Source organism: Nycticebus coucang, chromosome 7 (assembly GCF_027406575.1).
Source record: "Nycticebus coucang isolate mNycCou1 chromosome 7, mNycCou1.pri, whole genome shotgun sequence".
NCBI lineage: Eukaryota > Metazoa > Chordata > Mammalia > Primates > Lorisidae > Nycticebus > Nycticebus coucang.
The window spans coordinates 105,879,873-105,901,935 of record NC_069786.1 but is presented as its reverse complement, the minus strand read 5'-3'; the positions used below and the strand labels follow the sequence as shown (position 1 = coordinate 105,901,935).

The following is a 22,063-nucleotide window of genomic DNA, read 5'->3' as shown; positions in this document are numbered from 1 at the left end:
GGATCCAAAGGCTAACAGAGATTCAAATGTTAAAAGTGGATTTACCACAAGATCTGCTCCAATGACCCCAGGAAGAAATACCTTTAGTTTTCATAGTGACTATGAGAAATAAATTTATGAGGGGAGCCCCTGCATCCCTGAAAAGCTTTGTGGTTGCTTTTCTTTGTAGGTCAGAAATTACAGCAGAAACTGATGCCACTGAATCAGTGGATCCCAGGGAGGCAGAGGCCAGGTGACAACACTTTATGACCGAAGAAAAGGTAGGCAGAGTTACTGTAAAGGACATAAGAGCCAAAGCAGTGATTAGAATAGCCTCATTCAAAGAGACCTATGGCATTAACTGGTTGATCATGGTGTCCCTAGAAGTGAAGAAGAAGGGCAGTCAACTAAATTCTTAGTTGATTTGTGTAAGAGGAAGAATTCTACATCAGGTAGACAGAAGTCTAACTTGAATCATCAAAAACAAAGAGTCATGATCCCTCAATCAATTCAGATTTGAGCCATTTATAGACCCAGAACTCCTTGAATAAAAAGTCCTCTTGAGAAAGAGCCCCACTACGCTAAAAATGTACACGTTACTCTTTCTACCAGCCTTCCCCCAAGGAATCTATAGTATTTTACTAAGGTGACTGTACAATGACTCTAACCACACTGACTCCAGGAAACCCAAAACATCCCTATGGTCTACCAGTCAAAGTAGAGCTATAAGGAGGTCTGGTGGTCAGTGGAATTTAAGCTCAGGTCCACTGCACTTGTAAATTTAGTGGGTCTCCAAACCCATTCTGTGCTTATTACTCCAGTTCTGGAATACATAATTAGAATAGATAATTGTCAGAATCCCTACATTGTTTCCCTGACTTGTACTGAACCGTAAGATAATAAATTTCTGTTACTCTAAGCCATGCAGTCTGTGGTGCTTTAGTCAAGTTTTACACTAAAAATAACGGGAGCTCTGCAAGGGTCTTACACAGAGAAATAACCTGACGCAATTAAATTAGCATTTTACAAACACTACTAACATGACTATAAAAAATGAATTAAAGATAAGGAAAAAATTCTTTTAAAAGCTGTAGTCATGATCTGGGTAAAAAATAATGGATTTTGAACTTTGAATTCTGTAGTACTTTAGGTTAAAAAAAAAAAAAAAAGTAAATAAGACCATGAGAAAGATCTGCACAATAACATGAAAGTGGGTGGCACCCGTAGCTCAGTGGGTAGGACGCTGGCCACATACACTGAGGCTGGCAGGTTTGAACCCAGCCTAGGCCAGCTAAAACAACAATGACAACAACAACAAAAAAAAAAAAAAAACATAGCCTGGGCGTTGTGGCAGGTGCCTATAGTCCCAGCTACTTGGGAGGTTGAGGCAAGAGAATCACTTAAGCCCAAGAGTTTGAGGTTACTGTGAGCTATGTTGCCACAGCACTCTACCCAGGGCGACAGCTTGAGTCTCTGTCTCAAAAAAATAAATAAATAAATATATAAACAACATGAAAGATGTTACGAGTGTTCTCTTTTGGTTAACTTACTCCCATCTTCCACTCCCAAATCACTGTACGAATCCATACACCACTGTTCAGTTTTTTCTGTTTCAACAAATCACTTAAATTTTCTGTATTACTAAAATTTGACTATGTTCTTTATAAAAGAACATGAGCAAAATACAATTTGCCAAAGTACAGTGTCATGTAAGATTCATACTTTGTAAAATGAAAATTCTCATAGTGATAAAATTAGCAATATATTCTATTGCAATCATCTTGTCTAAGAAGTTTTAGAGCTCTTATAGTTTTTTGCTAGCATGTACAATACACTTTTACTCTAGTTATTTATGAACATTCCCATCTACTTTATTAAGTGACTATAAAGTTCTTAAAAGCAGTATCTCCCTCACCTTTGTGCCCCTGCATTTACACACAAAGCCCAAAATAAAAATTGGCTTAACACTGGTTCTGTGTTGTGACTATTTATAATTATGACCTTTAAAACTTGTAAAACTGTCAATAAAATACATTTACCTGTATAGCCCATAAACTTTCCAGGGATTTCTTGATTACAGCAACGACTACAGAAAATCTGCCCACACAGTCGGCAGTGGTGTCTACGCCTAAAGGTTGTAAATTTCTCACTGCAGTCATAGCACTCTTTACATTGGCTATCTGGCATCCAGTATTGTTTCAAGTCACTGTCCTGTAATAATAAAAATGTGTAAAGGCTTCTTAAAAACACTGTTTATTAAGATGCAATAGCAAATGAAATCCTAGAAGGTTTCTTTTGCAGCAAATGACAAGCTAATTTAAAAATTCATATAGGAATGCAAAAGGCCAAAATGACCAAAACAATCTTGACAAAGAACAAAAATGAAGGACCTACATTACCAACCATCAACACTTATACTAATTCTAGACAGGGTATTGGCACAAGGATAGAAAAAAAATACAGCTATAGAACATCAAAGAAAGCCCTGATATACCCCACGTACACGGACTAATGATGACATATGTAATGCAATCAGTGTAAGATGGTCTTCTCAGTGGGTAGGGCGCTGGCCACATACACGGAGGCTGGCAGGTTCAAACCCAGCCTAGGCCAGCTAAAACAACAATGACAACAACAACAAAAGAAAAAAAAAAATAGCCTGGGCGTTGTGGTGAAAGATGGTCTTCTCAGTGGGTAGGCGCTGAGAATGAAGAATGTTGGGTACAGTGGCTGACACCTATAATCCTAACACTCTGGGAGACCAAGGCAGAAAGATCACTGGAGGTCTGGAGTTCAAGACAACCCTGACCAACAATGAGACCCTGTCTCAACCAAATATTGAAAAAGATTAGCCAGGTGTGGTGGGGTGCACCTACAACCCCAGCTACTGGGGAGGCTGAGGCAAGAGGATCACTTGAGCTCAGGAGTTTGGGGATGCAGTGAGCTATGATCACACCATTGCACTCTACCCAGGGTGACAGAGCGAGATTGTTTCAAAAGTAAAATAAAATAGCCAGGAGTAGGAGCTCACACTTGTAATCCTAGAACTCTGGGAGATCTGAGCTTAGGAATTTGGGACTAGCCTGAGCAAAGTGAGACCTCATCTCTACTAAAAACAGAAAAAAAGCCAGGCATTATGGCAGGTGCCTGTAGTCTCAGCTATGCAGGAAGATTGCTTGAGACTAAGAGTTTGAGGTTGCTGTGAGCTATGACACTACAGTAACCTTCACGAGCAAGTAAGAGCCACTAATAGCACTCTACCCAGGGCGACAGAGTAATACTCCTTCTCAAAAAAATTAAATTAAACTAAATTAAGCCGCTTTTTTTTTTTTTTTTGTAGAGACAGAGTCTCACTTTATGGCCCTCAGTAGAGTGCCATGGCATCACACAGCTCACAGCAACCTCCAACTCCTGGGCTTAAGTGATTCTCTTGCCTCAGCCTCCCGAGTAGCTGGGACTACAGGCGCCCACCACAACGCCCGGCTATTTTTTGGCTGCAGTTCAGCCGGGGCCAGGTTTGAACCTGCCACCCTCGGTATATGTGGCCGGCGCCTTACTGACTGAGCCACAGGTGCTGCCCTAAATTAAGCCTCTTGAAGAAACCATAGGAGACCATCTACTGATGCTGGCCTAGATAAACATTTCTTAAACAGAACGTGAAAAGCACTAAACATAAATGAGGAAAAACTAATGAATTAAACTACATTAAAATTAAGAACTTATGTGTACAAATACAGTGTTCAGAGCTGGAGGAAATACTAATTTAACTTTTTTTCAAATGGCATTATACCATTGTCAGCAGGTATGGCATGATCCCCATAAGTGTTTAATAAGGAACCTGTCAAATTCTCTAGACCCGGAGTCCTCAAACTGCGGTCTGTGGGCCACATGAAGCGGTGTGAATTGTATTTGTTCCCGTTTTGTTTTTTACTTCAAAATAAGATATGTGCAGGGTGCATAGGAATTTGTTCATATTTTTGTTTTTTTTAAACTTTTGTCCAGCCCTCCAACGGTCTGAGGGACAGTGAATTGGCCCCCTGTTGAAAAAGTTTGAGGACGCCTGCTCTAGACAGTACCTGACTTTTCCCCTCCATGATTTCCTTGAGTCGTTTTAATACTGTGCTGAGGCTTCGAAGCTGAACAGCTGTTCGAGGGTCATGACCTCCAAAAGTAGATTCTGCTTTCCTTCTTGTGTCTGAGTCAGATTTAAAAAAAAAAAAAGCATCACTGTTAATACCCATGGTATTTATCCATATACAATAAGGTACATGTGATGTAAACTGCCTCATGTTACTACATACTTACGTTCTCCCAGCCAGTGATATAGATTGAGAATTAGAACTAGTCATAAAGAGTAAGAGGCTATTAAAAGTATTTCTTATTATTATGTAAAAATAGTTCCATAAGCAAGTAAGAGCCACTTAAGACAAGCGATCTCTGAGACTGTTGACGGTTTTGAGGCTTGGGATGAGACCACCACTTAAATGGCCCAGAATTCAATAATGACTTCTTGCACCCTTTAGTCTCCATCTATAATAAATACCTGCCTGAAATTTAGCAGAAGAAAAGGCAATCCCAGTGGGTTACCCTCGCTTCGTCTTAAAAGTCAAACAAGAAAGCAACAGGATCAAACAGGTCAGGTCTGTCTGAGGACCATATATCTAAAAGTCTCATGCAGCAGATCAGAAAGAAATTTAACAGCCCAGCCTCCAAGATTTTGACAGACTTCACAACATCCCACATGGTAAAATCTGCCATAGTAAAATATGACCCATGCCCACACAGATTAAAACTTCTAGAAAATTGCAATTTTACCCTTCCCTGTCACTTTCCCAACCTTGCAGCTCCAAACTGAAAGAGATCGATTACACTTCAAATAACAATAGTACCAACAATTCTACCAAAAAGAAAAGGCGGCCAAATGCCAGCTTCGTGGCCAGACTGCAGTACGCCTGCCAAAGTTGCTACTTGTGTCCTTATTTTAGACCAAAATTATAAATGAAATTTCTATCTGTTCCTGGCTCCAGCAGTTATAAAACCCAACGATAAAGTATAGGTAGTTTGACAAAAGGGATGAAAATCCTATTAGCTTAAACCCAGTAATCTAATGATGTATGACAAAGTAAGGTGGAAAACAGTCCAGCTTGATTCTTCCTCAAACTCACTATTTGCTAGATTTGTCGTAAGTGGTCTTTATGTTGGCTGGGTCGGAAAGAAAAGATTACAAAGAAAACAGATGTTGGTATCTCAAACTAAATTTATAAAGAATTTCCAAGCTAATTTAATTACTGAAATAATTATCTAAACTACATATCAATGAAAAAAAACTCAAACTAAGAAACAGGCTCAGCACCTATAGCACAGTGGTTACAGCATCAGCCACATACACCAAGGGTGGCAGGTTCGAACCCAGCCAGGGCCTACTGAAACAACAACAACTACAACAAAAAATAGCTGGGTGTTGTGGCAGGCACCTGTAGTCCCAACTACTTGGGAGGCTGAGACAAGAAGACAAGGCCGAGAATCGTTTAAGCCCAAGAGTTTGAGGTTGCTGTGAGCTGTGATACCACAGCACTCTACCGAGGGCAACACAGTGAGACTCTGTCTCAAAAAATAAAATAAAATAAAATAAACTATAAAATAATTTTAAATGGTTTATTATGAGCCAAAGACATGCAACCATGGCCTGAAGAGCCACACCCAAGAAAGCTTGAGTAAGTAGTCTTCCCATGGCTGAGTTACAGTTTGATTTTATACATCTCAGGGAGAAAGGAATTACATGTAAAGTCATAAATCAAAACACAGAAGACATATATTGATTTGAGCCAAAAAAGCAGGAAATCTCAAAGTGAGAAATTACAGGTTATAGATTTTGTGTGTGTGTGTGTGTGTGTGTTTTTCTTGAGACAGAGTCTCAAGCTGTCGCCCTGGGTAGAGTGCCATGTTGTCACAGCTCACAGCAACCTCATATTCCTGGGTTTAAGCAATTCTCTTGCCTCAGCCTCCCAAGTAGCTGGGACTACAGGCACCTACCACAACACCTGGCTATTTTTCTGTTGCAATTGTCATTGTTGCTTTAGCTGGCCCAGGCCGGATTCAAACCCGCCAGCCTTGGTGTACGTGGCTGGCACCCTACCCACTGAACTACAGGCACCGCTTATAGATGGTTTTAAAGAGTCTTTGATTTATAATTAGTAAAAGAAATGAATCTTGGAGCCCAGACTCATGCCTATATCCTAGCTATCTGGGAGACTAAGGCAGGAGGATCTCTTGAGCTCAGGAGTTCAAGATCAGCCTAAGCAAAATAGACCCCCAAGTCTACTAAAAATAGAGAAATTACACAGGCTACTCGGGAGGCTGAGGCAGGAGAACTGCTTAGCCCAGGAGTTTGAGAATGCCATGAGCTAGGTTGATGCCAGGCCACTCTAGCCTGGGCAACAGGGTGAGAATCTGTCTCAAAAAAAAAAAAAAAAAAAAGTGTTGCCATGGGTCAGGTTCAAGAGCTAAGGAAAGTTTATTAAGGTTATAGATCAAAATGGAGATGATTTGCAATAAAAGGAGAGTTCCTTTCTCCCTCCTCCCCTTTGGATTCTTCCTCCAAATAGTTGATGTGACCCAGGCTAAGTCTCATTGCCCTAGAAAACCTATGGAGGTAATAGGGACAGTGCTGCCAACCACCATTACCTACACCTATTTTTCACTCTAAGATCGCATGAGAAAGATCACCCAGACCAGATCAGATCTGGTATTCAGAAACACCAGATTCCCAAACCTCCAGCTTTTCCCCCTTTATCATGCCACCTCCCACACATTTCTTCCATCACCCTGACTTGGGTAACCACTTTACTGAATTTAACAATCTAACAGAAATAAAACACAAACCACCTTTAGCCTCTCATTCTGACACTGATCCCCAGCCCATACTCATCAGAAGAACATGAAAATGAAGGAGATGACTGTGTAGGAGACGAGGATGAAAAACAAGCAAGGAGCTCACTTTATCCAGCCACACTGAAAGGACATCCCAACAAGGACAGAGGCCAAGAGCAAGTGGCAGCCCATTGATGGAGTTGACAGAGTTCTGCAGCCAGAGGCATGCATATCCCATTTCACTAGCACCCCAAGAATAGAATTCATTCACAACGTTGAAACTCACCTGTGTTCTCCTGGGAATGCTGCAAACTGTCTTCTGCTGAAACCCAAGCAAGTAATTAATCAAAATAAGTCAAGAGACCTGTGCCTTGTCTAAATTAAAGATTAATGACATGGTTAAGAATCTTTTCTTCAGATGTCAACATATTCTTTCACTAAGTAGATAACAGTTTTACTCTGAAAAGTACTTTTACTAGTACAAATAGCAGAAAAGTTAAGTCAATAAACAACCTAGGAAACAACAATGACTAGAAAAATCTAGCATACAGAGAAGAAGGAAATAAGAACTCTGTTTTACCTAATACTGCTGAAGAGCGCCGATGAAGTTCCTCATTAAGCTGTTTTTTATAAGGTGTAGGAGACCTCACAGACTGTGTCCGTGGAGGAAGCTGCGGGCTGGTCCAACTTCCACCAAGAGGCTGCTGCTCTCCTTGGCCTCCTTCCGCTCTCTCTATAGTGAGGTAAACCTTGGTGTTATTTGGAATACTAAGAGTTAAGAGTTCAGCAAAGAGAAGAAATTAGATGAAATTTTTCAGGCAACAATCAATGTATTCATGCATTACATTTATAATTTAAAAAGTCGGGGATTTTAGCTCATCCCTGAACTCCTAGCACTTTGGGAGGCGAGGGTAAAAGGCCAGGAATTTAAGATCATCCTGAGCAACATACTAATACCCTTCTCCACAAAAAATACAAAAATTGGGCAGCACCTGTGGCTCAGTGGGTAGGGCAACAGCCCCATATACCAAGGGCGGAGGGTTCAAACCTAGCCCCAGCCAAACTGCAACAAAAAAATAGCTGGGCGTTGTGGCGGGCACCTGTAGTCCCAGCTACTCGGAAGGCTGAGGCAAGAGAATCACTTAAGCCCAGGAGTTGGAGGTTGCTGTGCACTGTTACAATGCCACACCACTCTACCGAGGGTGACAAAATAAAACTCTGTTTCGGAAAAAATAAAAATAAAAAAATTAGCCAGACATAGAGGTCCACATCTGTAGTCCCAGCTACTTGGGAAGCTGAGGCAGGAGGAATGCTTGAGCCCAGGCATTTGAGTTTGCATGCCACCCCAGGCAATAGAGTGAGAGTCTATATTACAAAAAAAATAAATAAATAAAATTGTTTTTAATGTAAAAATTAGGGGCTTAAAGAAAAACTCAATGGGGGCAAAATTGTAGGCCAATAATCATATCCTTGGTATATATGATCTTCTGTTTTATAGTTCATTAGAAATTTCTAGTTTTTTTTGTAAGAGTCTCACTTTTGTCCCCAGTACAGTGCTATGCTGTCATAGCTCACAGCAACCTCAAACTCTTGGGCTCAAGTGATTCTCTTGCTTAGCCTCCCGAGTAGCTGGGACTACATGCTTCTGCCTGCCACAACACCTGGCTATTTTTACAGACAGGGTCTTGGGGTTTCACTCTCAGAACTGGTCTTGAACTCATGGGCTCAGGCAATCTGCCCACCTCAGCCTCCCAGAGTGCTGGCATTACAGGCATGAGCCACCATGCCCAGTCTTTAGAAATTTCTTGATTTACCTATTGCACTTAGTTGATTTAAAAAAAAAAAAAAAGAAAGAAAGAAAAAGAGGCTGGGCTCCTGTGGCTCAGGCAGCTAAAGGCTCACATACACCTGAGCTGGCAGGTTTGAATCCAGCCTGGGCCGACCAAACGACAATGACGGCTGCAACCAAAAAATAGCTGGGCGTTGTGGCAAGTGCCTGTAGTCCCAGCTACTTGGGAGGTAGAGGCAGGAGAATCGCTTGAGCCCAAGAGTTGGAGGTTGCTGTGAGCTGTGATGCCATAGCACTCTACCAGGGTAACAGCTTGAGGCTCTGTCTCAAAAAAAGAAAAAGAACTTTCTTCGGCACACTAAAGGAAAGAGAATGTAAGCTTCACACAAAGGCAAGGATTTTTTTTTTTATCTGCTTATGAGACAGACAGACTCCTTGCACTATTAAAACGGTGCCTAGCATAAGCCAGGTACTCATTAAACATTTGCTAAATAAATAAAAATATTATCTTATGACAAGGAAATGCAATGGAATCTTAGAACAGAGAAAGAATGTTAGGTAAAAACAAAAGAAATCTGAATAAAATACATAATTTAGTTAATAAGGGCCCATTAAATAAATGCACCATACTAATGTAAGATGTTAATTATTGGGGAAATTGGGTATGGGAATATGTGAGAACTCTTTGTATTATGTTCTTAATTTGTCTGTAAATCTAAAACTGTTCTAAAAATGTTTATTTTTTTGAAAGATCACTGTCTTACAAATGTATCAAGAGAAGCTTCTATAGCACTTTAAACATGACCACTAATAAAAGTCAATAACTACTAAGATTTCTAAGTTAAACTATAAAACAAACAAAAGGCAAAATATATACACATTTTCGTTGTTTTCCCAGTAAAAAAACATATGACTTGAACAGAGATCATTATTAACTTTTCATTTGATGTCATTACATGTACACCTTAATCTAATGGGTTTAAGTCAACAAGAGGCCTACTGCTGACAGCTTCTAATTTTTGAAAAACAAACCTTTCCTCTCATGGACCCACTGTTCCTTTTAGTTCATTCCTTTAATTAAAATCTTTTGCCTAGTAACCCCAAAAAGAATAAAAATCCATTCCATGAATTCAAGGAAGTTTAAGCATATTAAAAAAAAAGAATAGCAAAACAAAGAATACTACTTTCTCTTTTAAAAGAGATCTCTTGACTGGGCATGGTGGTTCGCACCTATAATCCTAATACTCTGGGAAGTGAAGGCAAGAGAATCCCTTGAGCTCAGGAGTTTGAGAGGAGCCTGAGCAAGAGCAAGACCTTGTCTCTACTAAAAATAGAAAAACTAGCCCTCCATTGTGGTGGGCACCCGTAGTCCCAGCTACTTGGGCAGCTGAGGCAAGAGGATCGTTTGAGTCCAAGAGTATGGGGTTGCTGTGAGCTATAACACCATTGTACTCTACCAAGGGGATCAAAGTAAGACTTTGTCTCAGAAAAAAAGAGAGAAACTGAGGCAAGAGGATCACCTGAGCCCAAGAGTATGAGGTCTATGTGAGCTATGGTGCCACAGCACTCAACCCAGGAAGACAGAGACTGAGTCTCAAAAATAAATTAATTAATTAATTTAATTAAGCAATCACCTTATTAATATTTCAGTTTCTTACAAAGATATAACATGAAAGTTGAACAAGAGAATTTCAAAAATCAAGTCTGTTAAGTTCTCTGATCTTTAAGAATAAGTCTTACCTTTATTAAATCGAAAGAGATTTACAAAAGAACTATAAGCTGATTTAAAAGGAGGGTCATCCTGATCGGGAGTTAAAGGCTTAAAGTGTGTGAGATGTGAAGGACTGGTGGGAGATCGAGGTAAATCATTAGCAGAGTCCAATGTTGGGGAGGTCTTATCATCTGTGGCCATTTCATGAGTCTGAAAAACAAACAGAAACCAGCAAAAGACACAAATTTCTTGGGAAGCCCAAAACTTGTTTCCAAACAATGTCCAATTATCTGGAAAATCCTATTCAGCAAAAATTCATATTTATGAAAATCAGAGAGTAATCTAGTTTAGGATACTCCTAAATTAAGGCTTGAAAACAATGCTGACTAGTCACAGGAAATCCCAATAACCAAAACTGTAATTACATAGCCAGGCAGAAAGAAAAAGCATCTTTACATCATTTATTGCTGCCATTTAAGATTTTCTGGAATAAAAAATACTCAATAGTTTTTTTAAAGTTACATGGAAAAATGATTTTCCACAAGCATATACATTTTTCAATCTTACAGTCTTATTGTACTTATATTAGCTTTATTTTCTTAATGTAAAAAATAAATATTCTATTTCCAAGAGAAGGAAACAAAAGTCACCATGTTTTTTTGAGACAAAGTCCTTCACTGTTTCCCAGGCCAGAGATAGTGGGCATCATCATGTAATCTTGAAATAGGTTCAAGTGATCCTCCCACCCCAGCCTCTCAAATAGCTGGGACTACAGGCATGTGCTACCACTCTTGACTCATTTTTTTTTTTTTTTTTAATTTCTGCAGAGACAAAATCTCACCAAATTGTCCAGGCTGGTCTCCAATTCCTGGCCTCAAGAGACCATCCTGCCTCCGCCTCCCAAAGTGCTACCATCACAGGCGTGAGCCACTGCACCCATTCAAACATCATCCTTTAAAGACATTGCTATATAACCTTAACAATTACCTGAAGCTATGCTTTCATTGCCTATGACAATATTCAAGTCAACAAGCTGTTTCACATCGTCTTTCCTCCTAGACATCTGAACCTGGTTTTTCTTCACTTTAAGTTTCAATTCATACAGACATTAAGATGAAACTTCTTAGAAGAATTTTTATCTAAATAACCAAAAATCACAATTCAACCAAAGCAATAAAGCTAACGACATCACCATTTGGAAGTTACAGAAAAGCACTAATTTCTATTTTCTGCTATATTGACTTATATTTCCAAGAGAAAAAAACCAAGCATGACTTCAGTCATTAAAATGCTATAGTTTACACTCTTGCAAAGTGCTTTTCACATTCAAAATCATATCTACCATCTCATTTTATGCTTACAAAAATCCTGCAGGCAGAGCTGGCTTATTACTATGTTTTACCTTTGAGAAAACCAAGACACACTGAACATAAAACAAATTCATTGAGGGTTACATAGTCAGAAACAGAGCTCTGACTATACCCTAAGTCTTACCCCAAAATTCTTCTTTAAATCAAAATTACTTTTGTAGCTCTTCAGACTTCCAATTTCAAGCTATCTGAATTCTCTAATAACTCAAAACTGCCTGATTTATAATTTAATTAATAAATTAAAGGAGAAGTGAAGGCACTAACTTGAACAAAATTTTGGCAAGAAATGTATGTTAGAAGGGACAGGGGCCGGAGGGAGAAAAGGGAAAATAGAGGAAGGGGAAGGGGAAGGGAAAGGAGGAAGGAATAATAGAAGAAAGGAAACAGGAGAAGGGGGAGGAAGTTCTCTAGTATCATCTTTTATCAGAGGAAGTAAAACGATACTTCCAAAGTGTCATGACACTCCATATTTCCAGCATAAATAAGCTCATGACTGATCAAGTATACACTCAAAAAAAAAAAAAAAAAAAACTTATACTCACACTTTCTTATGAAAGACAGATCACAGGAAAAAAAAAAAAAAAGACAGATCACAACTATAGCCCAGGATGGAGAGAAGTAAAGGGGGATGGGAGGGGAGGGGTGAGGTTTGATAGAGGGAGGGTAAATGGAGGGGGCTGGAGGGGGGTACCACACCTATGGAGCATATTGCAAGGGTACAAGTCAAATCTATCAAGAATAGAACATAAATGTCTTAACATAATAATTAACTAGAAGAGGTGAAAGCTATATTGATTAGTTTGATGTAAGCACTCCAAATTGTATAAAAATCAATACATTGTACCCCACAATTGCATAAATGTATTCATGATCTATGTGTATATGACTTAATAAAAGGAAAAAAATAAATAAAAATGAAAATAGAAAAATAAAGAGGACTGGAGGAAAAGGATGTGATGGTGATAACAGCTCTATGAAAACAGCCTACACTCTGCTTCCACACAGGTAGCATCAGAAACAAAGACAGTTTCTGCTGGGCGCAGTGGCTCACACCTGTAATCCTAGCGCTCTGGGAGGCTGAGGAGGGCGGACTTCCTGAGCTCAGGAGTTCAAGACAGGCCGCACTCTACCAAGGACGGCAACAAATTGAGATTCTAACTCGACAACAACAACAGAAAAAATAAAAAACACAGCAATCTGTCTGAAGAGTCTTAGAATTACTTTAAAAGATTATCTAAATACCAAACTTTCATTTGGCTTTGCATATATGAAAATAAAAACTCCCATAAAAACACTCTGCAAATGTAGTCTCTAAAATACAAATACAATCACACAAATTTAATCCTAACAGTCATGTAAGGACACTAGGGTCCTGAAAAAAATACCTTACAACTTATTCTTTGGCACCATAGTAACCTAATATAAACTAGGACTCTTTCCTGACAGATAATTAGAAGTATTAATCTACCTATCCAAAGATCTCTGATGAATCACCAGTAATTCTCATTTCAAGGTTACTAGTATACGCAGACCTACTATATACTCTTACCTTGTTGCTAACGGCAATGAGAAGGCTAATTGGGTACTGAAATGTAGAAAATAAGCTTATCTACCAGCCAATATCAAAATTTTAGAAGATGGAAAATTGAAGCTTCAGCCTGGTCATTTCCAAGTAGGTGAAAGATTTAAAAAAATGCATCTAATAGTTCAGGACAGTTGAATACTATAAATACTAGCATTCACCAACAAAGATTTTTTTGTTCAGCTTTTGAGTGACAGAAGCACAAAAGGAAAACCACAATATGATCCACATTACTCTTCCCAGAAAAGGGAAAACAGAGAAAATTTAGTCTTCCTGAACAGAAAAGACTTAACCTACCCAATCTTTGTCACAAACTCACACCCAAGAGAAAGAAACTAAGAACATTTTTTGTAAGAATACTGACAAAGTGGCACTTTGGAGTACCAAAAAAGGATTCACACACTATACCAAGTAATAAGCACAATATACCAAATGCCTAGCTCTACTGTCAATATTGCACTAATTTTACAGCACAGGAGGCACTGAATCAACACACCAGATACACAGAAATAATTGTTTCATACAAAATTCTACTATTTCTTGTATTTCTTGAATGTCTTAGGAATAACCTCTGAATTAGACAGAAGACCCCTAATTCCCACTAGTATACGCCGCATTCCATTTCCACCCTTTTGCTAGGAACATTCTAAGCAAAGGGAAAATAGCAAGTGGGAAACGAAATCCTTCTCCAAAGAGACTTTGAAACATAAATTGAAGAGGAATCTCCTGAAACAGCAGAGGCCAGCACTTAAGGAGATATATACACATCTCCCACGGTCGTCGTTTCTGGAGCTCATGAACTTTCAGATGCACCTGTGACACACAGACTTACAGTTCATTCACTCAGGGAGAAATGAGATTGGACTATTCACTACCAAAATAATTTCAGGCGTAAGGGAAAAGAGAGAGAGTTTAGGGAACTTCAAATGTGTCCAAGAAGCTCTCTTCAAGAAGAGCCCCACCCGGCTCCCGTACCCACTGGAAGACAAGGGACAGCCAGGCATTCAGAAAAAAAACAGTTAATTCTACTGACAGGTCCTCTGTCCTTCCTTGCCCAGCCTCGGGTGCAGCCAGGCCTCAGCCCCCAGTTGTGGAGCCCAGCTCTCGCCTTCCTCTCAGCTTTACGCCTCTCGCTCCTGCCCGGCAGCTCTCTAAACCGGCCTTCTTCCCTGTCTCAGCCCCAGCAGCCGCGCTCCAGGCCCGCTCCCTTACCTGCGCCTCCCGCCCCAGCCCGGCCGGCCGCCCTCCACCCCAACCACCGCTTCACTCGGCTCAGGCCCAGGAAGCCGGCCCTGGAGCCCAACACTTTAATACTCCGGCCGCCAGCAGCTGAGGCAGGAAGCGCAGCTGCTTACCGGGTAGCTGCGGCTTCTCGCTTCCCCCCGAGGCTCCGCCCCCTGTTTCTCCATCCCTCCAATCCGCAATCTCTCCTAGGGGCCGGCTCCGCCCTCTCGTCCCGGTAGCCTGCCCGAAGCTCAGATCTGATGCTCAGGCAGAAGGAGTCCAGCCCAGATAGAGTCGTCCCCACCGTTTGGACGCTGCCTCAGCCTCAGCCTTTGTAGAGGAAGCTGGGAGGACCGCGCGCGTGAGCATCATGCGTCCAGGGGTCACCGGGTGGGAACTGGCTGGAACGTAGTTACCGTATGTGTTCGATACTGTGGGCACTCATAATATATGTTACGCGTTGTCACCTCGGCGTTCTAGTGGACTGACAATTCGCTTCTGTAGTACAGAGCGGCAGCGTTAAGAGCCAAGACTATTTTCAGACTTGCATGTCTCCAGTAGCCCTGCTGACTTAAGCAAATTGCTGGTTTCTTTCAACCTCTGACCTCTGATAATAGGACCCACTTAATAATATTTTTTTTTTTTTTAGTATTTAGTAAGTGCACTTAAATGATTGGCACAGTGTCTGACCCAGAGTACGTGGTGTTGGCTCTGTGGTTCACGTTTTTTGTGTTGCATATACTTATTCTGGTAAAGTTTCCAATCCCTCTCTTGCTGAACCTGGCTGGCGTTATTCGTCATTTTTGTCCTATTAAGAGGGCTGTGTTGTTAACTGCAGAAAACATGCCAAAATCTGGTGAACCCAATTGTGGACCTTGGCAGGAAGGACAGAAAGGAGAAAAAACCTAAACCGCGGTATTATTCTAATTAAATTCTGCGAGCCCTTTTCCTCAAGAGTTTCGTCACATCTCTACCTAGTTTTCCTTGAGTTGGTGTTTTCAGCAGCTGCAGAGTATCACAGAAATTGCGGATGGGTACCTACAAAAGCCCACTGGGCCTTTCAGCAATCATTCTAGGAATCTGTAGTCAACTTCTTTTTCCACTCCAAATTACTGCTGTGCCAAACCACCACCACTCTATCACCCTTACTGTCATTCTCAGCAGAGAATCTCATCTCATCTTCTACTCAAATGAAAAAGCCAAGGTTATTTCAGTGTGACCCTTAATAACCTAACAAACCCCGCCACAACATTTGCCTGCATCCTCATCTGCCCTGTCCCGTTTCCCTCACCTCTGAGAAAAAGGGGCCTCTTCTTCCCCAGTTCAATCCTCCCAGCCTCCCCCACCTCACCCCCCGCACGCATCTCCCTGCGAGCTTGCAACATTATCTGCAACCTCTCCTTTTCCAATGACTCTTCCTCCTCAACCCATAAAGATGTATAAAGATGCCTTCCAAAAAAAGACCTTCCTTGCAAAAAAGTCCTTCCTAGTAATTAGTCCACCAGTTGTTAATATTTCATAAACCTACGAGAAAGTATGTAATAGACACAGAGAGCATTTGAACAGAATAGATAGCCCAGCCAAGACAACTTTTGGTGTACATAAATATACAGAAACTCCATGTATGACCAAAGGAAACATACATTCCACAAACATTTTTTGAGTCACTAATTTGACAGGCAATGTGTTAGGTACGCACTACACTAGGCATAAAATTGTGAACATAACACAGTCCACATCCTCAAGAAGCTTACAGTCTAATATTTGTATTAGCTCACCGTTTAATTTCTATGGAAAGAGATGGAAAACTAGACTTTTATTCTTGAGAGAAAAAATCAATTTAGAGTCTCCCCTTATACTAGACATCCAAAATTAATTCCAGATGAATTTTATCTATAGAGAGTTTTGGGGGGGTTGTTTGTTTTGGGGGGTTTTTGTTGTTGTTTTGTTTAGTTTTTTAAGAACAGATCTTGTTCTGTCATCCAGGCCAGAGTGCAGTGGTGAGACCATAATTTATTGTAACCTTGAATTCCTAAGCTGAAGTGATCCTCTTGCCTCAGTCTCCCAATCAGCTGGAACTACAATCATATATGCCACCATGCCCAGCAAATTTTTCTATTTTTTGTAGAGATGAGGATCTCACTCAAACTCCTAGCCTCAAGCAATTATCCCACCTCTGCCTCCCAAAGTGTTGGGATTAGAGTCATGAGACATCATACCTAGTCTAGAGAGATTCTTTGTGTAGCTATTTCTCAAAAGCTTTCATCTGAGCCCCCATTTAGGATTCTTACTGTGAGAATTATTGTTTGATGGTACTATACTTATATTTCTCTATATAAGTTTCATTTTAATAAAAATAAATAGCTTTCCTTCTTTTTTTCTTTGCATAAATTACTGTCAATATGGACTCAGTTTTATTTTCAATGTGTTATAATTTATTATGACCAGTATTCATTTTGATCCTCAGATTGTCCCTGATTTGTCCCCTTTGAACAGTCACTGGACATACCTGAGTCCTTTTGACAGGCCTTCATTACTTCTTTTTCTTCTCTCCCCTTACTATTCTACTCTCAACTTCTGTGAGTTCTTTTTTAGATTCCCTATAAATGAAATCATGCAGTATTTGTCTTTCTATGCCTCACTTATTTCACTTAACATAATGTCCTCTAGGTTTATCCAGGTTGTCACAAAGGCAGAATTTCTGTCTTTTTCAAGACTAAATAGTATTCTATTGTGTATATTATCATATTTTCCTTATCTAATCATCTGTTGATGGACACTTAAATTGATTCTATGTGTTACTATTGTGAGTTATGCTGCATTAAAGATGAGAGTGCAGATATCTCTCTGGAATAGTGATTTTATTTCCTTTGGATATACCATTGTGATTGCTGGATTACATGAAAGTTCTATTTTTAACTTTTTGAGGAACCTCTATACTGTTTTCTATAATAGCTATACCAATTTGTATTCCTACCAACAGTACATCCTCCACATTCTCTTTAATACGTGTTATCAGTTGTCTTTTTGATAGTAGCCATTCTAAGAGGTATGAAGTAATATCTTTCACTGTAGTTTTAATTTACATTTCTGTGAGCCTGGTGTGGTGGCAGTAGCACATGCCCAGTAGTTCTAGTTACTCTTACTCAGGAGACTGAGAAGGAAGGATCCATTGAGCCCAGGAATTGAGTCCAGCCTGGGCAACAAAGCAAGATGCCATCTCTAAAATAAATAAATAGAAAAATGATTCACATTTCTCTGATAATTAGTGATATTAACAGTTTTGTTGGTTTTTTTTTTTTTTTTTTTTTTGAGACAGAGTATCACTCTGTCACCCCGGGTTGAGTGCCATAGTATCATCATAAAGCTCACAGCAACCTCAAACTCTTGTACTTGAGCAATCTTCTTGCCTCAGGCTCCCAAGTAGCTGGGACTACAGGCACTCACCACAACACCTAGCTAGTTTTTCTATTTTTAGTAGAGATAGGGTATCGCTTTTGCTCAGGCTGGTCTAGAACTCCTGGACTCAAGCAGTCTGCCATCTCTGCCTCCCAGAATGCTAAGATTACAGGCGTGAGTCACCGCACCCAGCCTTGAACAGATTTTTCATATACCTGATGGCCATTTGTATGTCCTCTTTTGAAAATGTCTACTCATATCATTTGCCCATTTTATAATCAGATTGTTTTCTTATTATTGTATTTTTTGAGTTTCTTATCTATTTTAGATATTAGCCCCTTATCAGATGTACAGTTGGCAAATATATTCTCCTATAAATTGTCTCTTCAGTCTGTTGTTTCTCTAGCTGTGTAGAATCTTTTTCATTTGATGTAATCTCATTTGTCTATTTTGCTTTTGTTGCCTATGCTCTGAGGGTGATCAAAAAAGTCATTGACTCACAGACAATAGACAATATCATGGAGCTTTTCCCCTATGTCTTCTTCTAGTACTTTTACAGTTTTGGATTTTATATTTAAGTCTTCGATCCTTTTTGAGTTGAATTTTTTATATAGGGTGAGATAGGGTCTAGTTTCCTTCTTCTGCAGGGGGGTATCCCATTTTCCCAATACTATTTATTGAAGATATTGTCCTTTTCCCATTGTGTATTTTTGACCCTTATTAAAATCAGTTTTGACCATTAATGGGTAGACTTATTTCTGGGCTCTTTGTTCTGTTTAGTTGGTTTATGCATATGTTTTTATGCCAATACCATGCTATTTTTTTTTTTTAGACAGTCTCATTGTGTTGCCCTCAGTAGAGTGCTATGGCATCACAGCTCACAGCAACCTCAAACTCTTGGTCTTCAGTGATTCTCTTGCCTCAGCCTCCCAAGTAGCTAGACTACAGGGGCCCGCCACAATGCCTGGCTATTTTTTTGTTGCAGTTGTCATTGCTGTTTATCTGGCCCGGGGCGGGTTCCAACCTGCCAGCCTTGGTGTATATGGCCAGTGCCATAACCACTGTACTACGGGTGCTGAGGCAGTACCATGCTATTTTAATTACTTTTGTTTTATAGTATATTTTGAAGTCAAGCAGGGTCTAACTTTGTTCTTTTTGCTCAAGATTGCTATGGCTATTTGAAGTCTTTTCTCATTCCATACAAATTTTAGGGTGTTTTCCTCCATCTCTGTGAAAAAATGCCATTGGAATTTTGATAGAGATTGCATTGAATCTGTAGATCACTTCGTGTAGTATGCACATTTTAACAGTTCTTCCAGTCAACAAAAATGGGATATATTTACAGTTATTTCTGTCTTGTTTAATTTCTAGCATCAACATTTTATTTTCAGTGTTCAAGTCTTTCACCTCCTTGTTTACGTTTATTCCTAAGAACAGGTATTTTAATATTTTTATAGCTGTTGTCAATGATATTGTTGTCTTGGTTTCTTTTTCAGATAGTTTGTTGTTTGTATATAAAAACACTGCTGATTTTTGTATGTTGATCTTATATCCTGAAACATTACTGAATTCACTTATTCTACTAGTTTTTTGGCAGAGTCTTTAGAGTTTTCTATATATAAGATCTTGTCATCTCCAAACCAAGACAACTTAACTTCTTCCTTTCAAATTTGGGTTGCTTTTCTTCCTTTCTCTTGCCTAATTTCCCTGGCTAGAATTTCTAGTACTACGTTAAATAGAAGTGGTAAGAGCAGTTATCTTTGTCTTGTTCCCGACCTCAGAAAAATAGCTTTCGGCTTTTCATGTTAAGTATGATGCTAGCTGTGGGCTTGTTATATGTGGTCTTTGTTGTGTTGAGGTATATTCCTTCTGTACCTAATTCGTTGTGTTTTTTTTTTTCTTTTTTAGTTGTTTCTCCAATTCATTAACAAATTATTGTACCTAATTTGTTGAGAGCACTTTCTTACTTTCTGACCAGCAGGCTCACCTTGAACTTTCCCTATCGCAGACATAGAATCAATCGGTTCTCTAAGGAGCCTGGTTTCCTTTAGTAGGGAATGCAAAAATGTTTGTAAAAATTATGAAACTCTGGGTGGCATCTGTGGCTCAGTGGGTAGGGCGCCGGCCCCATATACCAAGGGTGGTGGGTTTGAACCTGGCCCCGTCCAAACTGTAACAACAACAAAGAAAAATACCAAGGGCAATAAAGTGAGACTCTGTCTCTAAAAAAAAAAAAAAAAATTATGAAACTCAGTTCTGGCTAGGGTATAATGAAATTAGCACTCTCTTACACTGCATAGAAAATGATTTGGTGGATATAACAAGCACATTAAAAAAAAGTTTATATTCTTTGATCTAATAATTCTACTTATAGCAATCTAGCCTAAAAAAACGTATCTGTGTTAAAAAAAAAAAGGATGTTTGTTACAACTATTTAAACAATAAAGAAATAAAAATGAAACAACCAACACAAATGACATGAAAGTAATGCAATGGAGTTCATTCTTTTGGGGGGAGGGGCGGAGAGAGTCTCTCTTGCCCAAGGCTAGTATACTGTGATGTGGTAGCTCACAGCAACCTCAAACTCCTGAGATCAAATGACCTTCTTGCCTCAGCCTCTGGAGTAGCTGGGACTACAGGCACCTACCACAATGCCAGGCTCGTTTTTCTATTTTTAGTAGAGATGGGATCTCACTCTTGCTCAGGCTGGTCTTCAACTCCTAAGCTTAAGCAATCCACCTGCTTTGGCCTCCCAGAATCCTAGAATTACAGGTGTGAGACACCATGCCTGACCAATCAAATTCATTCTAACCAACACAAATGACGTGGAAGTAATACAAATGATAGACTATTACATAGTCTCATCAAAAATTATGTTTACTAAGACTTATAAAGGCTTTTTCTTCACTTCACAATCAACCTTCTTGAAAAGCTTTCTTATCTCATTTTCAATACCTCGCATTCACACTTCAGTTCCCTATAGTATGGCATCTATTAGAATCTTTCTTATAGAATCATTCTACTAAAAATGTACTTAAGAAGTCCTCCTACTTGCCAAAATTATCTTCAGGCTGTCTTTTTTGATCTCTCTGTAGTGTTGCCTCTTATTTGAAAACTCTTTTGTGTGTTGGCTTCCATGTTACCAGGCTCTGTTAATTCTTTTTTTTTTTTTTACATGACTTTTTTATTGTTTCAGGTTAATTGAGGGTACAAAGAATTAGGTTCAATGTTTGCATTTGTTAGGTAAAGTCTCTCTGATAATTGTGGTTTTCCTAACTCTTAACCCCCAGATTCTCCTTTGCATTCTCTTTGGGAGGCTCTTTTTTTCTCTACCTGGCCCTTAAGGATGTAAATTTTCCTCAAAGTACTTGCTGAGGTAGACTTTTATTCTTATTTTGTAGTCCTAAATGATATCCACCATGTCTTCAACTATCAATACATGCTAAATATTCCCAGATTTCTTTCTCCAGTCCAGACACTCTTTCTGAACTACAGATAAATTGTTCTAACTGCCTCCTGGACATTTACATCTTGCTGTCCCATCAGTATCTCAAATTTAACAAATCTTAAATTTGACTCATTATATTGGCCACCAAATTTGCGACTCTATGTCTATCCCTTCCTTATTAACATTTACCCTCTCACTCATACTTCAAATACAGCAGTCCAGTGTTCTCTAATCTTCCTGGACAATCAATGATCAAGCTCTGTTCTTTCTACCTCATTTTTTAAATTTTTTTTTTATTTTTTTGAGACACAGTTTCACTTTGTCACTCTTGGTAGAGTGCCATGGCGTGGCATCATAGCTTACAGCAACCTCAAACTTCTGGGCTCAAGTGATTCTCTTGCCTCCTCCTCTCAAGTAGCTGGGACTACAGGCGGTCACCACAATGCCACAACCCTCTAGAGTCAGGGTCTGGCTCTTGCTCAGGCTGAGCTCAAAAAGTCCTGAGCTCAAAAAATCCATCTATCTTGGCCTCCCAGAATACCTCATTTTTTTTAGATCATGAAAAGAAAATACAACAATGTTAGAATATTTATGAGAATCCTGTTATCTGAATGACTATCTCATAAACAAAACACTAATAGAAGTTTCATGGCCCATGTTTTCATTTGTGTATACAACAGTATTTGAGACC

At 39.5% G+C, this 22,063-nt stretch overlaps 1 protein-coding gene across 9 annotated transcripts in view; it reads right to left on the bottom strand.

Moving 5' to 3' along the window:
• Window positions 1–14,675, bottom strand: part of PIKFYVE (phosphoinositide kinase, FYVE-type zinc finger containing) — a 109,094-nt gene extending 94,419 nt beyond the window's left edge. For 3 of the 9 annotated variants that reach the window (XM_053597623.1, XM_053597628.1, XM_053597630.1), the window contains exons 1-6: window positions 14,335–14,614; window positions 10,379–10,559; window positions 7,430–7,582; window positions 7,136–7,171; window positions 4,056–4,174; window positions 2,019–2,190 (exon numbers count right to left, since the gene is read on the bottom strand). In XM_053597623.1, the coding sequence (XP_053453598.1) occupies window positions 2,019–2,190; window positions 4,056–4,174; window positions 7,136–7,171; window positions 7,430–7,582; window positions 10,379–10,550 (652 nt within the window). In that variant the 5' untranslated portion in view covers window positions 10,551–10,559; window positions 14,335–14,614. Of the gene's footprint in view, window positions 1–2,018; window positions 2,191–4,055; window positions 4,175–7,135; window positions 7,172–7,429; window positions 7,583–10,378; window positions 10,560–14,334 lie in introns of all 9 variants that reach the window. The other 6 variants (XM_053597625.1, XM_053597629.1, XM_053597626.1 and 3 more) reach the window with 4 other exon arrangements.
• Between the last annotated feature and the right edge of the window lie 7,388 nt (window positions 14,676–22,063).